General features: G+C 41.6%; 1 protein-coding gene across 11 annotated transcripts in view; it reads left to right on the forward strand.

Moving 5' to 3' along the window:
- Positions 1–14,646, forward strand: part of CALD1 (caldesmon 1) — a 208,842-nt gene that overhangs the window by 174,279 nt on the left and 19,917 nt on the right. For 7 of the 11 annotated variants that reach the window (XM_081282836.1, XM_081282833.1, XM_081282835.1 and 4 more), the window contains 4 exons: positions 163–1,123; positions 2,364–2,441; positions 7,589–7,734; positions 13,677–13,935. In XM_081282836.1, coding sequence (XP_081138962.1) covers positions 163–1,123; positions 2,364–2,441; positions 7,589–7,734; positions 13,677–13,935 — 1,444 coding nt within the window. The remainder of the gene's footprint in view (positions 1–162; positions 1,124–2,363; positions 2,442–7,588; positions 7,735–13,676; positions 13,936–14,646) is intronic. The other 4 variants (XM_081282840.1, XM_081282839.1, XM_081282832.1 and 1 more) reach the window with 1 other exon arrangement.

The raw sequence follows: 14,646 nt of genomic DNA on the forward strand, positions 1-14,646 counted from the left end.
TTGAAAATCAGGCAGGTGTGTACTGAAGTGGTGACATCCAAGGGCATACGACAGGGAACTACTTACATCCGCTCTAAGCCCCGGGGGGCACTGGCTATATGAATGCAGCTCACAGATTAATCGGAGCAAGTTGCCTTTGGTGTTGTTCTCTGTGTTGTACAGTGTCCCTGACGAGGAGTCCCAGCCAACCACCACCAACACTCAGGTGGAGGGCGATGATGAGGCTGCTCTCCTGGAGCGTCTGGCCCGGAGAGAAGAGAGGCGCCAGAAACGCCTTCAGGAAGCCCTGGAGCGGCAGAAGGAGTTCGACCCGACCATAGCAGATGCCAGCCTGTCCCTCCCCAGCGGAAGAATGCAAAATGACACAGCTGAAAACGAGACTGCGGAGAAGGAAGGGAAAAGAGAAAGTCGCCAAGAGAGATACGAGATAGAGGAGACGGAAATAGTCACCAAGTCCTATCAGAAGAATGACTGGAGGGATGCCGAGGACAAGAAGAAAGACGGAAAGGAAAAGGAGGAGGAGGAGGAAGAGAAGCCAAAGCAAGGGAGCGGTGGAGAAAATCAGGTAGAGGCGCGGGTGGCAGAGAGCACAGCAGAAACCCAGGAGGAGACAGTGGTACCGGCCCTGAAAAACGGGGACCTGGATGCAGAAGAGTCTCAAGTGGAGGAGAGGGAAGGAGGCTCAGAGGAGGCTTCTCATAATGAAAAGATGGAAGAGGAAGAAAGGCAAAGAGCCGAGGCAGAGAGGCTGAGGGTGGAAGCAGAAGAAAGAGAAAGAATTAAAGCCGAACAAGAAAGACAGATAGCGGAGGAGCAAGCAAGAATAGCAGCAGAAGAAAGAGAGAGGAGGGAAGCGGAGGAGAGGGAGAGGGTAAAGGAGGAGGAGAGAAGGGCGGCCCAGGAGAGAAGGGCGGCCGAGGAGAGGCAGAGGGCCCAGGCAGAGGAGGAGGCAAAGGCTAGGATAGAAGAGCAAAAGCGAAAAAAGCAGCTAGAGGAGAAGAGGAATGAAATGCAAGAGACAAAGATGAGAGGGGAGAAAGCAGAAGAGAAAAGAGAAGGGAAGAGGGTCAATGAAAATAAAGTGCCCGAAGATAAACCTCAGACAGCTGTCCTAAAGAAACAGGTACAGTGAGCATTTTGCACCCCGTGTGTGATGCCTGTGACTTATGAGAAATGTAATGCACATCAAATTTGGGACTGAGGCCACGCACACACAGCCCCACGTGCTCAATCAGTTGACAAGCTAGTCATTTTTTTTTTCAGGTCATAGCAATGCACAAGCATGAAGCAAATGATTGCAAGCTAACTGTGCAGTCCATGGGACAGTCAGAGAGAAATCAATTGCTCTGTGCTTGGTTGTTATGAATACCGAAAAAAAAAAAATGAAGGAACCCAAGGATGATGAATGTGGTGGTGCTGTGTTGACTGCTGTTTCGGCACCTGCATCTGAACTCATTCCTTTTGAATCTTTCCTGTATCTGTAGGTCTACATGAGGCAAGAGAACCAAAACTCCTCATCTCACATGTAGGTTCGATATTAAATGATTATAAACTTAAGGGTGGGGAATTCACATGAAGCATTATGGTCAGACATTTCATCCTAAGAAGGCAAACTTAAAGCCTGAGGGAGCCATTTGGAACCTTTTGTGGGAAAAAAAAATACACCTCAAAACTCTGATTTGCCATCATGTAGACCTGAGCTTAATGTGAGCTTGCAGAAAGCAAGGTAGTATCAGTAACTGGTGGGAAATTAAGAGCACACATTTTGCTCCTTTGACCTTCTAGATGACACGAATTCATGTGAACCTGAGGAAGGATGGGAATAATGGAGGTGGGAAGAATGTTTGTAAACTGCAAAAACTTTTTGCTTTCTGCAAGGCTGCATTCAAGTACTGTCCCTAAGCACCACCACTGTTCCCCAAACCACAGGGATAAAAGAGATCCTTGCATGTGCACCTTTCCAGAGCGACCTCTCTGTCACCAACTCCGCACTGCCTGCAGTTGTCTTTTCACTCCTGCTTCTCTACAAGGGGCTCATGCACATGGCTATAATTGAGAAGATCATAAACGAAGCGCACCCAGCCACACACACAAGGTTTGTAAACACACACGAGGAGAGCACCATGTCACGCTAGATTCCAGTGAGCACAATTAGAAGGCACACTAGAGAAATTGAGTGGGAAGAAAGTATCCCACACTGCTATATAGAATCACTGACACCAAGGGGTGTAAGCACCCACTAAGACAGCCAAGGAAGCTGTCCCACAGCACCTGCTGAGTGATGTGTGCACCCTCTCACCCTTGCAAGCTAGAAAAGGGCTTCTTTTACACGAGTGACCTTAACCATTCTTGAAAATGAAAAGGAAGAAGAAAAGGGAACAAAAGGGCAAGCTCAAAGGCAAAAGTCCCAAGAAGACAAGCCTACCTTCAAAAAAGGAGAGGTAAATATTATTGAGAAATGATCTGCTCCTAATGCAGCAGAGAGCAGTGTTCCAGGGTCTCTCGGTTCCCATGATTCTCAGGATTCTAACCTCTAACCCGGTGTTTTTCAAGCCACAGCTCGTGATCCATGAGATCAGCTTAGAACATCTCAAAATTAGTTAATCAGCATTTTAAAAAATGAAAAGGATAGAAGGTATCAGAAGGCATCATGGGTAGTAAGTATTGCATTGTTTTAGAAATTGTCTTTCTTACTGTGGGTCATAGCCAAAAAGGCTTGGAAAACACCACCCCAATCAGTCTTTCCTGCTTTTTACCCTTCTAAGTGCTAATTCCCCCCCCTCCCTTGATCCATTCTACTTGCATTTCAATCGTGAGATATTCCCAACTGGCCTTGATTAATGCTTTGACTTTTCCAAGGGAAAACACCTCCCCACACACATCTCAGTAGAAAATTTGGTGAACTGAGGATGGTAATTTTGTTTTCAAAAGAAAATTTTGGCAAAATGTTCTGCATTGCATTTCTGAGGCACACACCAGAGCAGGTGCTGGGTGTCGGAAGGTAGGTAAGTAACGAGCCTGAGGCAGACAGAATGTCACAGGGCCCAGCAATCAGTGTGCCACCATGGAAAGCCTGACCTCATTTTAACCACTGAGCTTAGGTTAGACCCAAATAACCCTATAAACTGTGACTATAAGTAGTAGTTAAAAGTATTTGAATGGAGTAAAACTGAATCATTCAAGGCAGAAAGAACCGAATGGCTTTGCCCGTGAGACTGATAAAGTGATTTGTAGCCATTGAGTGCCAACTCAAGTGTTCTCTCACTCTTTTCTCAACCTGTTATGGCATCTGTTAAGAAAGCTCAAACAGAAGGGAAATTCAAATTAAGAAAATAGATGATCGGAATAAATAAATAGGGAGTGGGTTATTAAATAAGTTTTATAAGATTCACATAAAATATGAGTCCTTAGTTGATATCACATATTATATTTACTTTAAGATCTATGTTCCCCTGTGTTTCTAACAGATGTTGCGATGGTTTGCAGGAGTGAACACTGAACGTGAGCACTGCCCATCTAAAGGAAGGAGAGAGTGTAAATGCTAATAGGGAAACTGAATTTAGCTCTAACCAGGCAGCTCAGAAAACAGTTGAACATGAAGGGAAAAGATTTCTCATTTAGTGACAACACTTACAAATTCATCTACAAAAAAAAAAAAAACCCTCAGCAATAAACTCAAATAGAAATGTCCCACAGGAGATCTTCTGCAGAGCTGCAGTTTCATGGTAAATACTTTTAACTCACAGAAGCAAGCGGGCCTGAGTCATTAACCTGTTAATTGACTCAACACAAAGGGGAAGGGAGGTGCAGAAACCACCATTGGGATCCTATATGTAAAGTTTAATTCAGTGCACCATGATGTGGTTTGTTTTTAATGACCAAAGCATTCTGGGCCTACATAGGGTGTCCCTGGGCTAGAAAGGGCTCATCAGAGGTGAATAAAAATCATCCTTTTCCATCCTTCCTATAAGGTCCCAGTTCAGCAATGTCTGCAGTGTCAGTAAGATACTCCAGGGAATAGTTTCAGGCTGCCTCTTTCCCAGTCTTCCCCACAGCACATTCCAGTGTCTTGAAGCTTTGGCTTCTTTTTTGTATAAAGTCAGATAAGCTCCTCAACCCGGCTTTTTAAAAACAACAACAACTGTACTTATGTTTTAATACTATAAAGAGAAACTGCTGGTTAAGTGACAGGGTTTTCCTTTCTAGCTCATTTTGTGGCTGCTTTACAGAGGCGACTTGAAATCATTTTACCTGATCCAGCCATTGAAACAATCTCTTCCTATTCCTTTTTTTTTTTTTTTTTTTTTTTTTTTTTTTTTTTGTGGTGCTGGGGATCGAACCCAGAGCCTTGTGCATGGGAGGCAAGCATCTACCAAATGAGCTATGTCCCCAGGCCCCTATTCTTTTTAATTAAAAAAAAAAAATCACACAAAGACAAGCTGAACCCTTTGGTGGCAGGCATCTAGGTGGCATACACAGATGGATCAGCCACAAGTAAACACAAACATCACAGGAGCTTTCCCAGAGAAGACATTTCCAGAAGTCACTCCAGTGCCCTACAAAACAAAAGCAAACAACAAAACCCCCTGTCTGCCTCCGCTGCAGTTTAACTCTGCTTGTGGTGGCAGTGGGGTGCAGATGATGGACAACCCTACAACTTAATTTAGCTCTTTCTCTCCAATTACAAGGAGCTAATTCCTCACTAATGAGCTAGTTGTTTCTGGGCTCCAACCTAGAAACAAAGTTTCTAGCAGTAGCAGACATCCAAACATCCGGGCCCACACTTCCCAATGTGCAGACTGATCCATCACCCAGGAATCGTGTTAAATGCAGAATCGATTTAGGGGCTCTGGGGTGGAGTCTAAGCTCCCTGGAGGGACCATGTTGTCTTTGGACCAAACTTGCAGTAACTAGGAGTCTAGAGGACATCCATGGGATAGAAAAGGTCTTGGGGCTTCTAAAACTAACAAAAACATATTAAACCTGAACTGAAAAATTCTAACTTGCCTTCAGCTCTTGGGGTTACTCTGATATCAAATCATTCAAAGCAATATGTTATAATCCTTTTCTGCTTGCTCCTTGGATCTTTTGAGTATCTCTCTGGCACAAGGGCATGCCACTCAAATTCCCCAACCCTGCACACCCGTGTTTTATCCCACTGGTTGGATATCCCAAAGATTCAGAGTTTTGTCCCCATGATCACATTTGTTCAGAGCCTTTCTTCCAAGTACACTACTGTTATCTGTGTACAAAACACACTATCTCCTTCAGGACACTAGGTGACCCAGCAATCCCTTCAGCCCAGAGGTTTTTCATGGTAACATTCCAACCTAGAAAATCTAATTATCTTACCAAGGGGCTCAGAATCCCCTGGGCTAGTGCCACAACTGTCATAGAATCCAATTCACTGTATTCCTTAAAATAAGATTTACAGGATTTTTGGAGTTACTTTATTCATTTGGAAAATAATGTCCAAAATCAAATTATTATTATTACATTGAGAATGTTTCTTAAAAAGTTTTCGAAGGAGAATATAAGCATAACATAATCTTTGCCATTAAAGGCAGAGCTTGAAAAAATGGAGGAAGGCCTTTTTCTTGTCTTTGATATCAATTGTTTTACAAATTTATTTTAAACACCTTTTTGGTCAGTAAATCTGATAAATATATTTTGGGAGAATGGAAATATTTCTCACTGAAAAATAAGAGAAATGAATTTAAAGAAATTTCTCCATAGTGCTCCACAAACCATGAGATTTGACTCACGGGGTATCCCCGAAGAGTACCCCTAAATTCTAAATCTGTTCCCCTAGATACTTTTGTTCGTTTGTTTATTTTTGGTACCAGGGATTGAACTCAGGGGCACTTGACCACTGAGTCACATCCCCAGCCCTATTTTGTATTTTATTTAGAGACAAGGTCTCATTGAGTTGCTTTGTGCCTCACTTTTGCTGAGGCTGGCTTTGAGCTTGGGATCCTTTTGCCTTAGCCTCTGGAGCTGCTGGGATTGTAGGCGTGTCCCCTAGATACTTCTTAACCAGGGTCTAAGCTTTAGTCCCTGCTCTCTGGGGCTCTAACAATGGTAGTCCAGGATGAGAAAATGTTCTGCCTACTCCTGCCTTTTCAGTGAACACTGATTTATTGTTTGGCAAGGACAGCCACCAAACAGCCATCATCAAGTAGTGTCCTTCTGCTGTAGCCTCTCATGACCAATCAGGAGCCAAGAGGAAAAAGATAGGGTGAAAGATTAGGAAGATCTCATACAACCCTCTCTTTTCACATACCTGGGACCAGCATCCCAGAGCCTTGTTCAAGTAATACAATTAGGTTGTTAGCAGCACTGGGACCCAAATCAGGTCCCTTGAATTGCACAGAAATCCCCCGAGAGTGCTCAACACCCCAGTTCCCCTCTTCGGCATTGCCAAGGGACATCCTATTACATCCCTTTTGGAGAAAGATTAAAGTCTTAGCTAATTAGGGCAATCTCATAGTGAATAGTCCACCCCTGGCAATTTAAGAAATCACACTCAAAGAAGATAATCCAACAAAGGTCTGTTGAAATTCAGAGCAGGAAAAAAAAATGTACTCTGCTTTGCAAAATGAGTCTTTTAGGAGTAGATGTTCAGAGGGTGTTGAAGAATAGTTGGAAACAGGTGTGGGAGGCCAGGTGTGAACAGCAGAAGCACAAGTTCCCATGGTCTCCCCTTCCTCTGGAGGATTCGTTAAAGCGTTAGAGCTCTGTGACTCTTCACTTGTAAAAACAATAATGAACTTCACCTGGCTTCACGCTTATATTTTAAGAATGAGTGAGGTGATGTAGCCGTGGTTTGAGTTCTTTTGCCCCCTACCTAATAAAAGCTATGTAAATTCAGTTTACTTTGAAATAATGTCTCCCGCAACCATCACAAAACGAATTCCAGAGGACTAAATTTTTCTTAGCAACAGAAGTCAAGGTGAATCCTGGAATTATTCGCATTCCATCTCTAACTTTAGTGGTTTCCACAACTACAAACATGGTGTCATATGTCTCTTATGTCCTCACCCTCAAGGTGGGTTCCTATGTGTTCCATCCTTGGTACCCAGTTACTCATTAGAATAAATTACAAGGGTGGTGTTCTCCAGAATTGGCTTGGTAGATCTTCTCTTCTTTCCTCCTCACCTGTGTCCTTGTCAAAGATTCACTGTCCATCCCAGAAGAAACCTGGCCAAGCAACCTGACCATTCTTTCATCAAAACCACACCAACCTCCCAGTGGGAACCACAGATAACTACTCTTACGTGGAGTTCCCAGAACTTAATGGTTTCCAAACAGCATATCCCCACTGGTCTCCAAAATAAAAACCCCCGGTGAGATCAGGGATGATATTTACTTCCTTATGGTCAAAGTCTTTGCCTACAGGCTAAAAGACCACAGCTCACTCTCCAAAAATGTCCTCTGGCCTCAATTCTACTACATCATTCCCCAGGTGGTGGTTCTGCTTCTGAGTTTGCTGGCTTCCTAAAAATGTTGGGTCTTATTTGGTAATAACAACCAAAACCTAGTAAGGTTCTCATTGTTATGTTTCTTCCTAATATGTACTTTTTGTTAGATCAAAGATGAGAAGATTAAAAAAGACAAAGAGCCCAAAGAAGAAGTTAAGAGCTTCTTGGATCGAAAGAAGGGATTTACAGAAGTGAAGTCACAGAATGGAGAATTCATGACCCACAAACTTAAACATACTGAGAATACTTTCAGGTAAGAGGTAGTGACTAAGTTAACAATGACTGTGTTCACGTGTGGGGGAAAAAAAAAAAACCAGTCTCCCTGTCCTGTGCCTCCAGACAGAAGTGCTAAACAGGCAACATTCTTTGGTTACAAAGTCATTGACCATTGTCTTAGAGATACACAGTCAGCAGGTCTGTCTCTCGAGTCACCAATGGGAGACCAGCAGTCATTGCTCAACCAGGCTTAGTCTGCTTTTCCTTTTTTTTTGCAAGGCAGATCATGCTTGGCAACCATGTTCCTGTTCACTGACCTAAAATGCTCATGTGACATCAGTCTGTTAAAAAATATTGTGACCGGGGTTAATTAATATCATTGGTCCATTCTCTATGTGGTCTGGCCAACTTCATAAAAGACCCTTCTCAGTACCATTTTCATGAATTCATTTTTTAAGGGTTTAAATGTTACATAAAGCTCAGATTGTTTTATAGACAAATACTTGGGAAACTAAGTCACATTGTCAAATCCCTGAATGTTCATTTGCTTTGGGACTCTCTAAGAGAGAGGGCGAGGGCATGGAACTGCTGCTCCATTTCAAACAGTCTGGAAAAGTCTGGTATAGCTTCACGTTCCCTCTCCTCACACATTGCCTCCCTATCATATTGAAAATCCAGGCAATTGAATTATAGGACAGAACAGACCCGTATATGCAGGTGAACCCTCACTTCTTTGGTACAGGTAAACACAGATACGTCCATCAGTTTTGTAGAAGGACTCAGGTGCAGAGATTCTCTGCCCTATCACACACTCATTCCTCCTACCACTTGTGCCAAATACCAACCTCTGTTATATCCCTGGCTGCCAGGCCAGATGTGCTGCAAAAGAGTTTGGGGTTTCTACGGTGTGGATTTCCATGTGGCTGGTCTTTGGCAGCAGCCTACCTGTAGACCTTGCTTTTCTGAGCACTTCAAATAAGAAAATCACCAAGGAGGTATTATGTACAAGTTAGACTTGCTTCTTACATCAAAGTCTTTGTAACATTCAGAAGGGTTAGACTACTAGCAATGGACATTCCAGGCTCAGCTAAGAGGCTAAGATGTGTAAACCTAAGTGCCCCCGGAACACTTTTTTTCTATTTAACAGTCTGAGTAGAAACCTCGTTACATTTATGAGCCTAGAACACTCAGGATAAAGGTATGCATAAAAGACCTAAAGACAACTAGGAGGGAAAAAGAAAGATAAACTTTATGACACTACTTGGAACTGAGAAGGGAGTCAATTTGACAATTAAGTTATTGGAAATTCATAGAAAACCTACAAAGCAAGTTGATTCACACTGGTAAACTGAATCCAAAACTTGCTGCACTAGCTGTAGTTTAATGGTTTAAAGTGCTACTGGAGTGTCAGACTCATGAAAAGCCATGACTATGACTTAATATCATTATATTTTTATTACTTGATTGTTTAAAATATGTTTTATAAGTAAAAGTTTTTTCTTAAGGGACCAGGTTTATTTTTGTCAAGAGAAACAATGTTCAAAAAAAATCTGTCTCTAGAAAGAAGTTTGGTTAACCTTTAGCAAACTTGCCCAGGAGCTTCAGTCAAAGCCCAAATTAATAATTAGCATGCCTATTGTGTGGAGATCTAAAGAGCTGGATAATTCAAAGAGAAGAAAAGTCACAAGAGATGGCAACAATCGTTAAGAATGCTTGAATGTGACTCAGACCTTAGATTTTCCTTCTTTGGGCAGACAAAAAAAAAAAAAAACTAAGGGAACAGATTGTCCTCATGTTATTCTTGTTTGCTCATCTACCATCCTCCACAAGCTTTCATGCCAGCTAGGAGGTGATGCTAACAGAAGCAGAGAAGCCTGGTTTTGCTCCACATTGTATAAAATGAGAAGCAAGGAAGGTAGTAAAAGCTTCATCTCTCTTCGCTTAAATGAAAACAAGCCGTGTTCCCAGTGGCCAAAGGCCTCATGTTCATGCTGAGTTAAACCTAAAGAAGCCAAAGATAGGAGAGAGAACATTATGGAAGACGTTTCCTTGCTGAGAGCCTACAGCACACATAGGTAGAGATGAAGTGGCCAAAGTCTTGCTCTTCTTTTGACCAGGGTTTGTTTTGGTTTTCTTTTTTTAAGGTGAGAATCAAAGTTTTTTCCCTGATTATCAGTAGCATTTTTCCAGATATTTTCTATGTATATAGCACTCAAGATAGACACACATATGTACTACAGACCCACATATGTCTACATGTGAATATAATTATAAATATGTTTTAAATGAGTCTTGCACCTTACAAAACAATGTAGTATAGCTAGCTTTCTATACCAAAAAGTATGAACGTACATTTGTGGTGTTAGAGTTCACTGGATGAGGCATTATGACTTACTTAATTAGTCCCCAATGATGGACCTTTTGATTGTCCAAAATGAAGACTGAGCGCCACCTAGTGGTACCCAGAGACGTTTCCATTAGGCACGTTGCCTAGTCCAGCCCCTGCACAGTAAGATGGTTAAGAGAGAGTTTCTAAGCAAAGATGGAAAGACCTTAATGAACTGAGAGAGGCCTCACAGGCCTGTGAATCTGTAAGACTCTGAAAGAGCAACGTTAAGTTTAAAAGACCCTCTAAACTTGTTTGAATTCAAAATAAAAGAGTTTATCTTTAACAGTCAAGAAACTAGAATAATATTTTTAAACTTTTTCACCTCCGTCCATAGTAAAGAACAAATTTTGTAGCATGACCCACTACACACGTGTATATTTATAACTGAAACAAGTCTGTCAAGAAATGGTGCTTTTTTTCTCCATGCCATGTACTCTGATATTTTCTCTTCCATTTTTAAAATGCCAGTTACAAACTACTAAATTGATCTTTTGATCTGCAGATAGGAAAACATTCTGAGGCCATGATAGAGTCAGAACTACCTCAGTGTTTAAAAATATGAGGTGCACAAAATAAGATCAATATTGTATAATGTGTACCTTTAACCCATTTGTTTTTTATTTGTCCTCTTGCTCCATAGCTAGAAATACTGTGCCACTCCTTTTATTCTTTTTTATTTGTTCTTTTTAGATACATATGACAGTAGTGTGTATTTTGACATATTATACATACATTGAGAATAACTTATTCTAATTAGGATCCCATTCTTGTAGTTGTACACAATGTGGAATTACACTGGCCGTGTATTCATATATGAACACAGGAAAGTTATGTCTGATTCATTCTACTGTCTTTCCTATTCCCATCCCCTCTCCCTTCCCTTCATTTGTGCCACCCTTTGCACAGAATAAATGATATTAGATAGTGGTGATTCTTTTGTTCCTTAGACAAAGTTATCAGGGATGGCTACCTACGTCTAGATCTTCTTAATATTTGTTAATTAGAGTTTAAATAGCAGACATGCAACATCCTTGTCTTTCAATTAAGAGTACCTGTAACAAGCCCCTTTAAGCTCACTGCTAAATTCTCCTAAATAAAGTCCCAACAGAATCCAATCTATGTGGATTCTGCTTTAGTGAAAACAGAGTGTTTCATGGAAGTTCTCCTGTGAGTACTAACATGTGCCAAAGTCAGCAGTAGTCCAACTCTGTTAACAGAGCAAATTTATTAAAGGAGCTCAGAGTCAGTAGTTGACCGTGATGTTGTTCCATCTTTTCCTGTGATCCTTGTAAAATATTAAGAATGCTAGTTCTGGGGGCTGGGGTTGTGGCTCAGCGGTAGAGCGTTTGCCTAGCATATGTGACGCCCGGGGTTCGATTCTCAGCACCACATACAAATAGGTAAAAAAAAAAAAAAAATTCATCAACAACTAATAAAAATATTTTTTTTTAAAAAAGAATGCTAGTTCTGAATTAAACTTTCACACAGGATTCAGGATAGCATTCTATCTTTAGCCTTAACATGTTTCCAGTTCTGTCATGAAATTCCTGTGGGTCCTCCTTAGTTCCAAAGGAAAATTCAAGCTTCAGTTTCAGTCCCATCTTCTTCCTGTTTTATAAGCTGAGCTGTCTGATAAAGCATTGTTTGACTCAGGTATGGAAGGTGGGTAGGTTTGGACTAGAAATTCTAGAGACTCTGAGATAGGACACGTCATTCACAGACTGTCCCCAAAGTGCCAAGTGAGAGGTAGAGGAGACGAACTTATTCTATTTCAGCTGATTCATCATTTTATAACAGATCAAATTTAACCTCAGGTATAATTATAGTAGAGTGAAAAATAGAGTGTAATTGGTAGAGAAATATTAGAATTCAGTCATGGCTTAACAAATTTTAGCTACCAAACCTTTGGGTGGGTAAATCATTTTCTCTTTCATCTATGATGCACTTATTCATAGATTAGGGATAATAAACCTAACCTGCCAACTTTCCATTTATTGTGACTGTTAAATAAGATACTGAACAAGAAAAGGGTTTATAGATTTGTTATAAATGACATTTAAGAAACCACTCTAACCATTTCATATCAAAGCTAAATCCTGTTAAGGAATATTACAGTTGTATTGGGGTCAAAGAGGGTAGAAAATACACAAATTGAAGCCACAGGGAAATGTATGCCATTAAGAATTTTCTTGGAGCAGCTCTGTAAAAATAGACATGTATTATTATATTTAGCTCAATCAAGAGACAATGGGTCAATTCATCTGCCAGAAAGCTGCTTCAGCATGCTCCAGGCAGAGCTGTACATAGGTGGATGTATTTGCTTCAGTGCCAACCCTGAGTTCAACCATTTTTTCCTGTCTCTGGTTCCTGAACGCTTCTGTCCTCTCTCTTGATCTGTGATTCCAGGCAGATCCAAGGTTACCGGTAATTTATTTAAGCCACTCCTAAATTTCAAGCTTATTCTAATAGTCATGGAGTTCAGGCCTTCCTTTCTAGGAACAACTAATATTTACAACAGTGGATAAATTAACATTTAAATAGTAAATGAATAGTAATCCCATGGGACCCAAAGAGTAGCCCACTGAGGCAACAGAATCAATGTATTTCCCCATTTTTTTCATGCTATAGAATAGGTCATGTATTTTTTGAGAGAGAGAGAGAGAATTTTTAATATTTATTTTTTAGTTTTCGGCAGACACAACATCTTTGTTTGTATGTGGTGCTGAGGATCAAACACGGGTCGCACGCATGCCAGGAGAGCGTGCACCACTTGAGCCACATCCCCAGCCCCGGGTTGTGTATTTTTAATTGTAGTAAAAAATTTTTGCCATTTTAGCCCCTGTTAAGTGTGCAATCTGATACTTAACATTAAGTATATTCTCAATATAGATCTCCAAAATTATTTCCTCTTGCTGAACCTAAACTCGATGCCCTTTAAACACCTCCCCTTTCCTCTTTCCTCCTAGTCCCAGGTAACCACTCTTCTTTTTTCTATTTCTATTAATTTGCTTATTTTAGATCCTTTATAGAAGTAGAACCACATGATATTTATAACTGGCATATTTCATTTCGCATAATGTCCTCAAGTTCATCCAGTTGAAAAGTGTATCAGAATTTTCTTTCCTTTTAAAGGCTGAATAATATCCCACCAAATAGATATACCACATTTTGCTTCTCCATTGAGTTGCTTCCCTTTCTTGGCTCTTGTGAATAATGCTGCTCTGAGTAGGGATGTACCATCTCAAGTCCCTGCTGTCAGTTCCTCTGAATATATACATAGGGTATCCTAGTTTTAATATTTTGAGGAACCCCGGTACTGTATTCCATAGCAACTGCACCACTTTACCCTCCCACCAACAATACAGATTTGCTCCCACCCTGCAACTGAGGAAGTCAAGGAGAAGTGGCTCATTAGGGGCCCTGGCTAAGCCCTCGCCGTTCCTGGCAGACCTCTACTACACTCTGGAGTAGGGATCCAGGGTCTAAAAATGATGGGCGTGGAGATCTGGCCAGGGGTGCACAGCCTGCAGACGCCGCTCCTTCCGCGGAGGCTGCAGGGCTGAAGCCTTAACCCTCCTCCGTCCCTGCAGCCCCAGCCGCCCCGGAGCTCGGGCCGTCGGGGAAGCCGAGGGCGCCCCGCAGGTGGAAGCCGGCAAGAGGCTGGAGGAGCTCCGCCGCCGGCGCGGGGAGACCGAGAGCGAAGAGTTCGAAAAGCTCAAACAGAAGCAGCAGGAGGCGGCCTTGGAGCTGGAGGAGCTGAAGAAAAAGAGAGAGGAGCGAAGGAAGGTCCTGGAGGAGGAAGAGCAGAAGAGGAAGCAGGAGGAAGCCGACCGCAAGGCCAGAGAGGAGGTAGGAGACGCCGAGCTGCCCCGGGTTCAAGTGCGCAATCGGCCTCGCTGTGCGCAGGGCGTGGGCTCAAACCTGTAGAGTTTAGCCAGTTCTCATAAGAACTCTATCTTGTGGGTACCAATCCCCATTTTTCAGATCAGGAAACTGAGGCACAATTTTTGTAATTTTTCTCCAAGTCCCATGTGCCTTCTAATCAGCCCCTTGTCCTATTTGCTTCTCAATAAGGAACAGGGAGAAAACTCAGATGCAAACTAGGTACAAGAATTAAGTTACACGATAGTTGTTTCCTAATACTTGAAAAGTTTTTGTAGAGAAGATTTTTTTAAAGTAGATAAGAAATTAGTAAATAGGCAGGGTCAGTATCTAATCTACTCACTGCTGTGTACCCAGGACCCAGTACAGTGCCTGATACTACTACAAGAGCCCTGTCATTATGAACAGATGAATTTGTTCCATCCTTTAGACAGAAATAACAGTTAAAGTTGCAATGAAGAAAACTTTAACTCAACATATGAAAAAATGCTTACCCAGCTACAATTTATATTGCTACAGTTTACAAAATACATTCTTTCTTTTGATCCTGGGGTATGTTCCCATTTTATGAACAAAGAAATCAGGAACCAAATAGTTTGAGTGACTTCTTTGAAGATTCTTGACTGATAAGTGGTAGAATCAGTCGTAGCTGGGATCCTACTTTTTCAACTCTTAAGC

The sequence above is a fragment of the Spermophilus citellus genome (genome assembly GCF_964194105.1).
Source record: "Spermophilus citellus genome assembly, chromosome: 3".
In the NCBI taxonomy this organism is placed as follows: domain Eukaryota; kingdom Metazoa; phylum Chordata; class Mammalia; order Rodentia; family Sciuridae; genus Spermophilus; species Spermophilus citellus.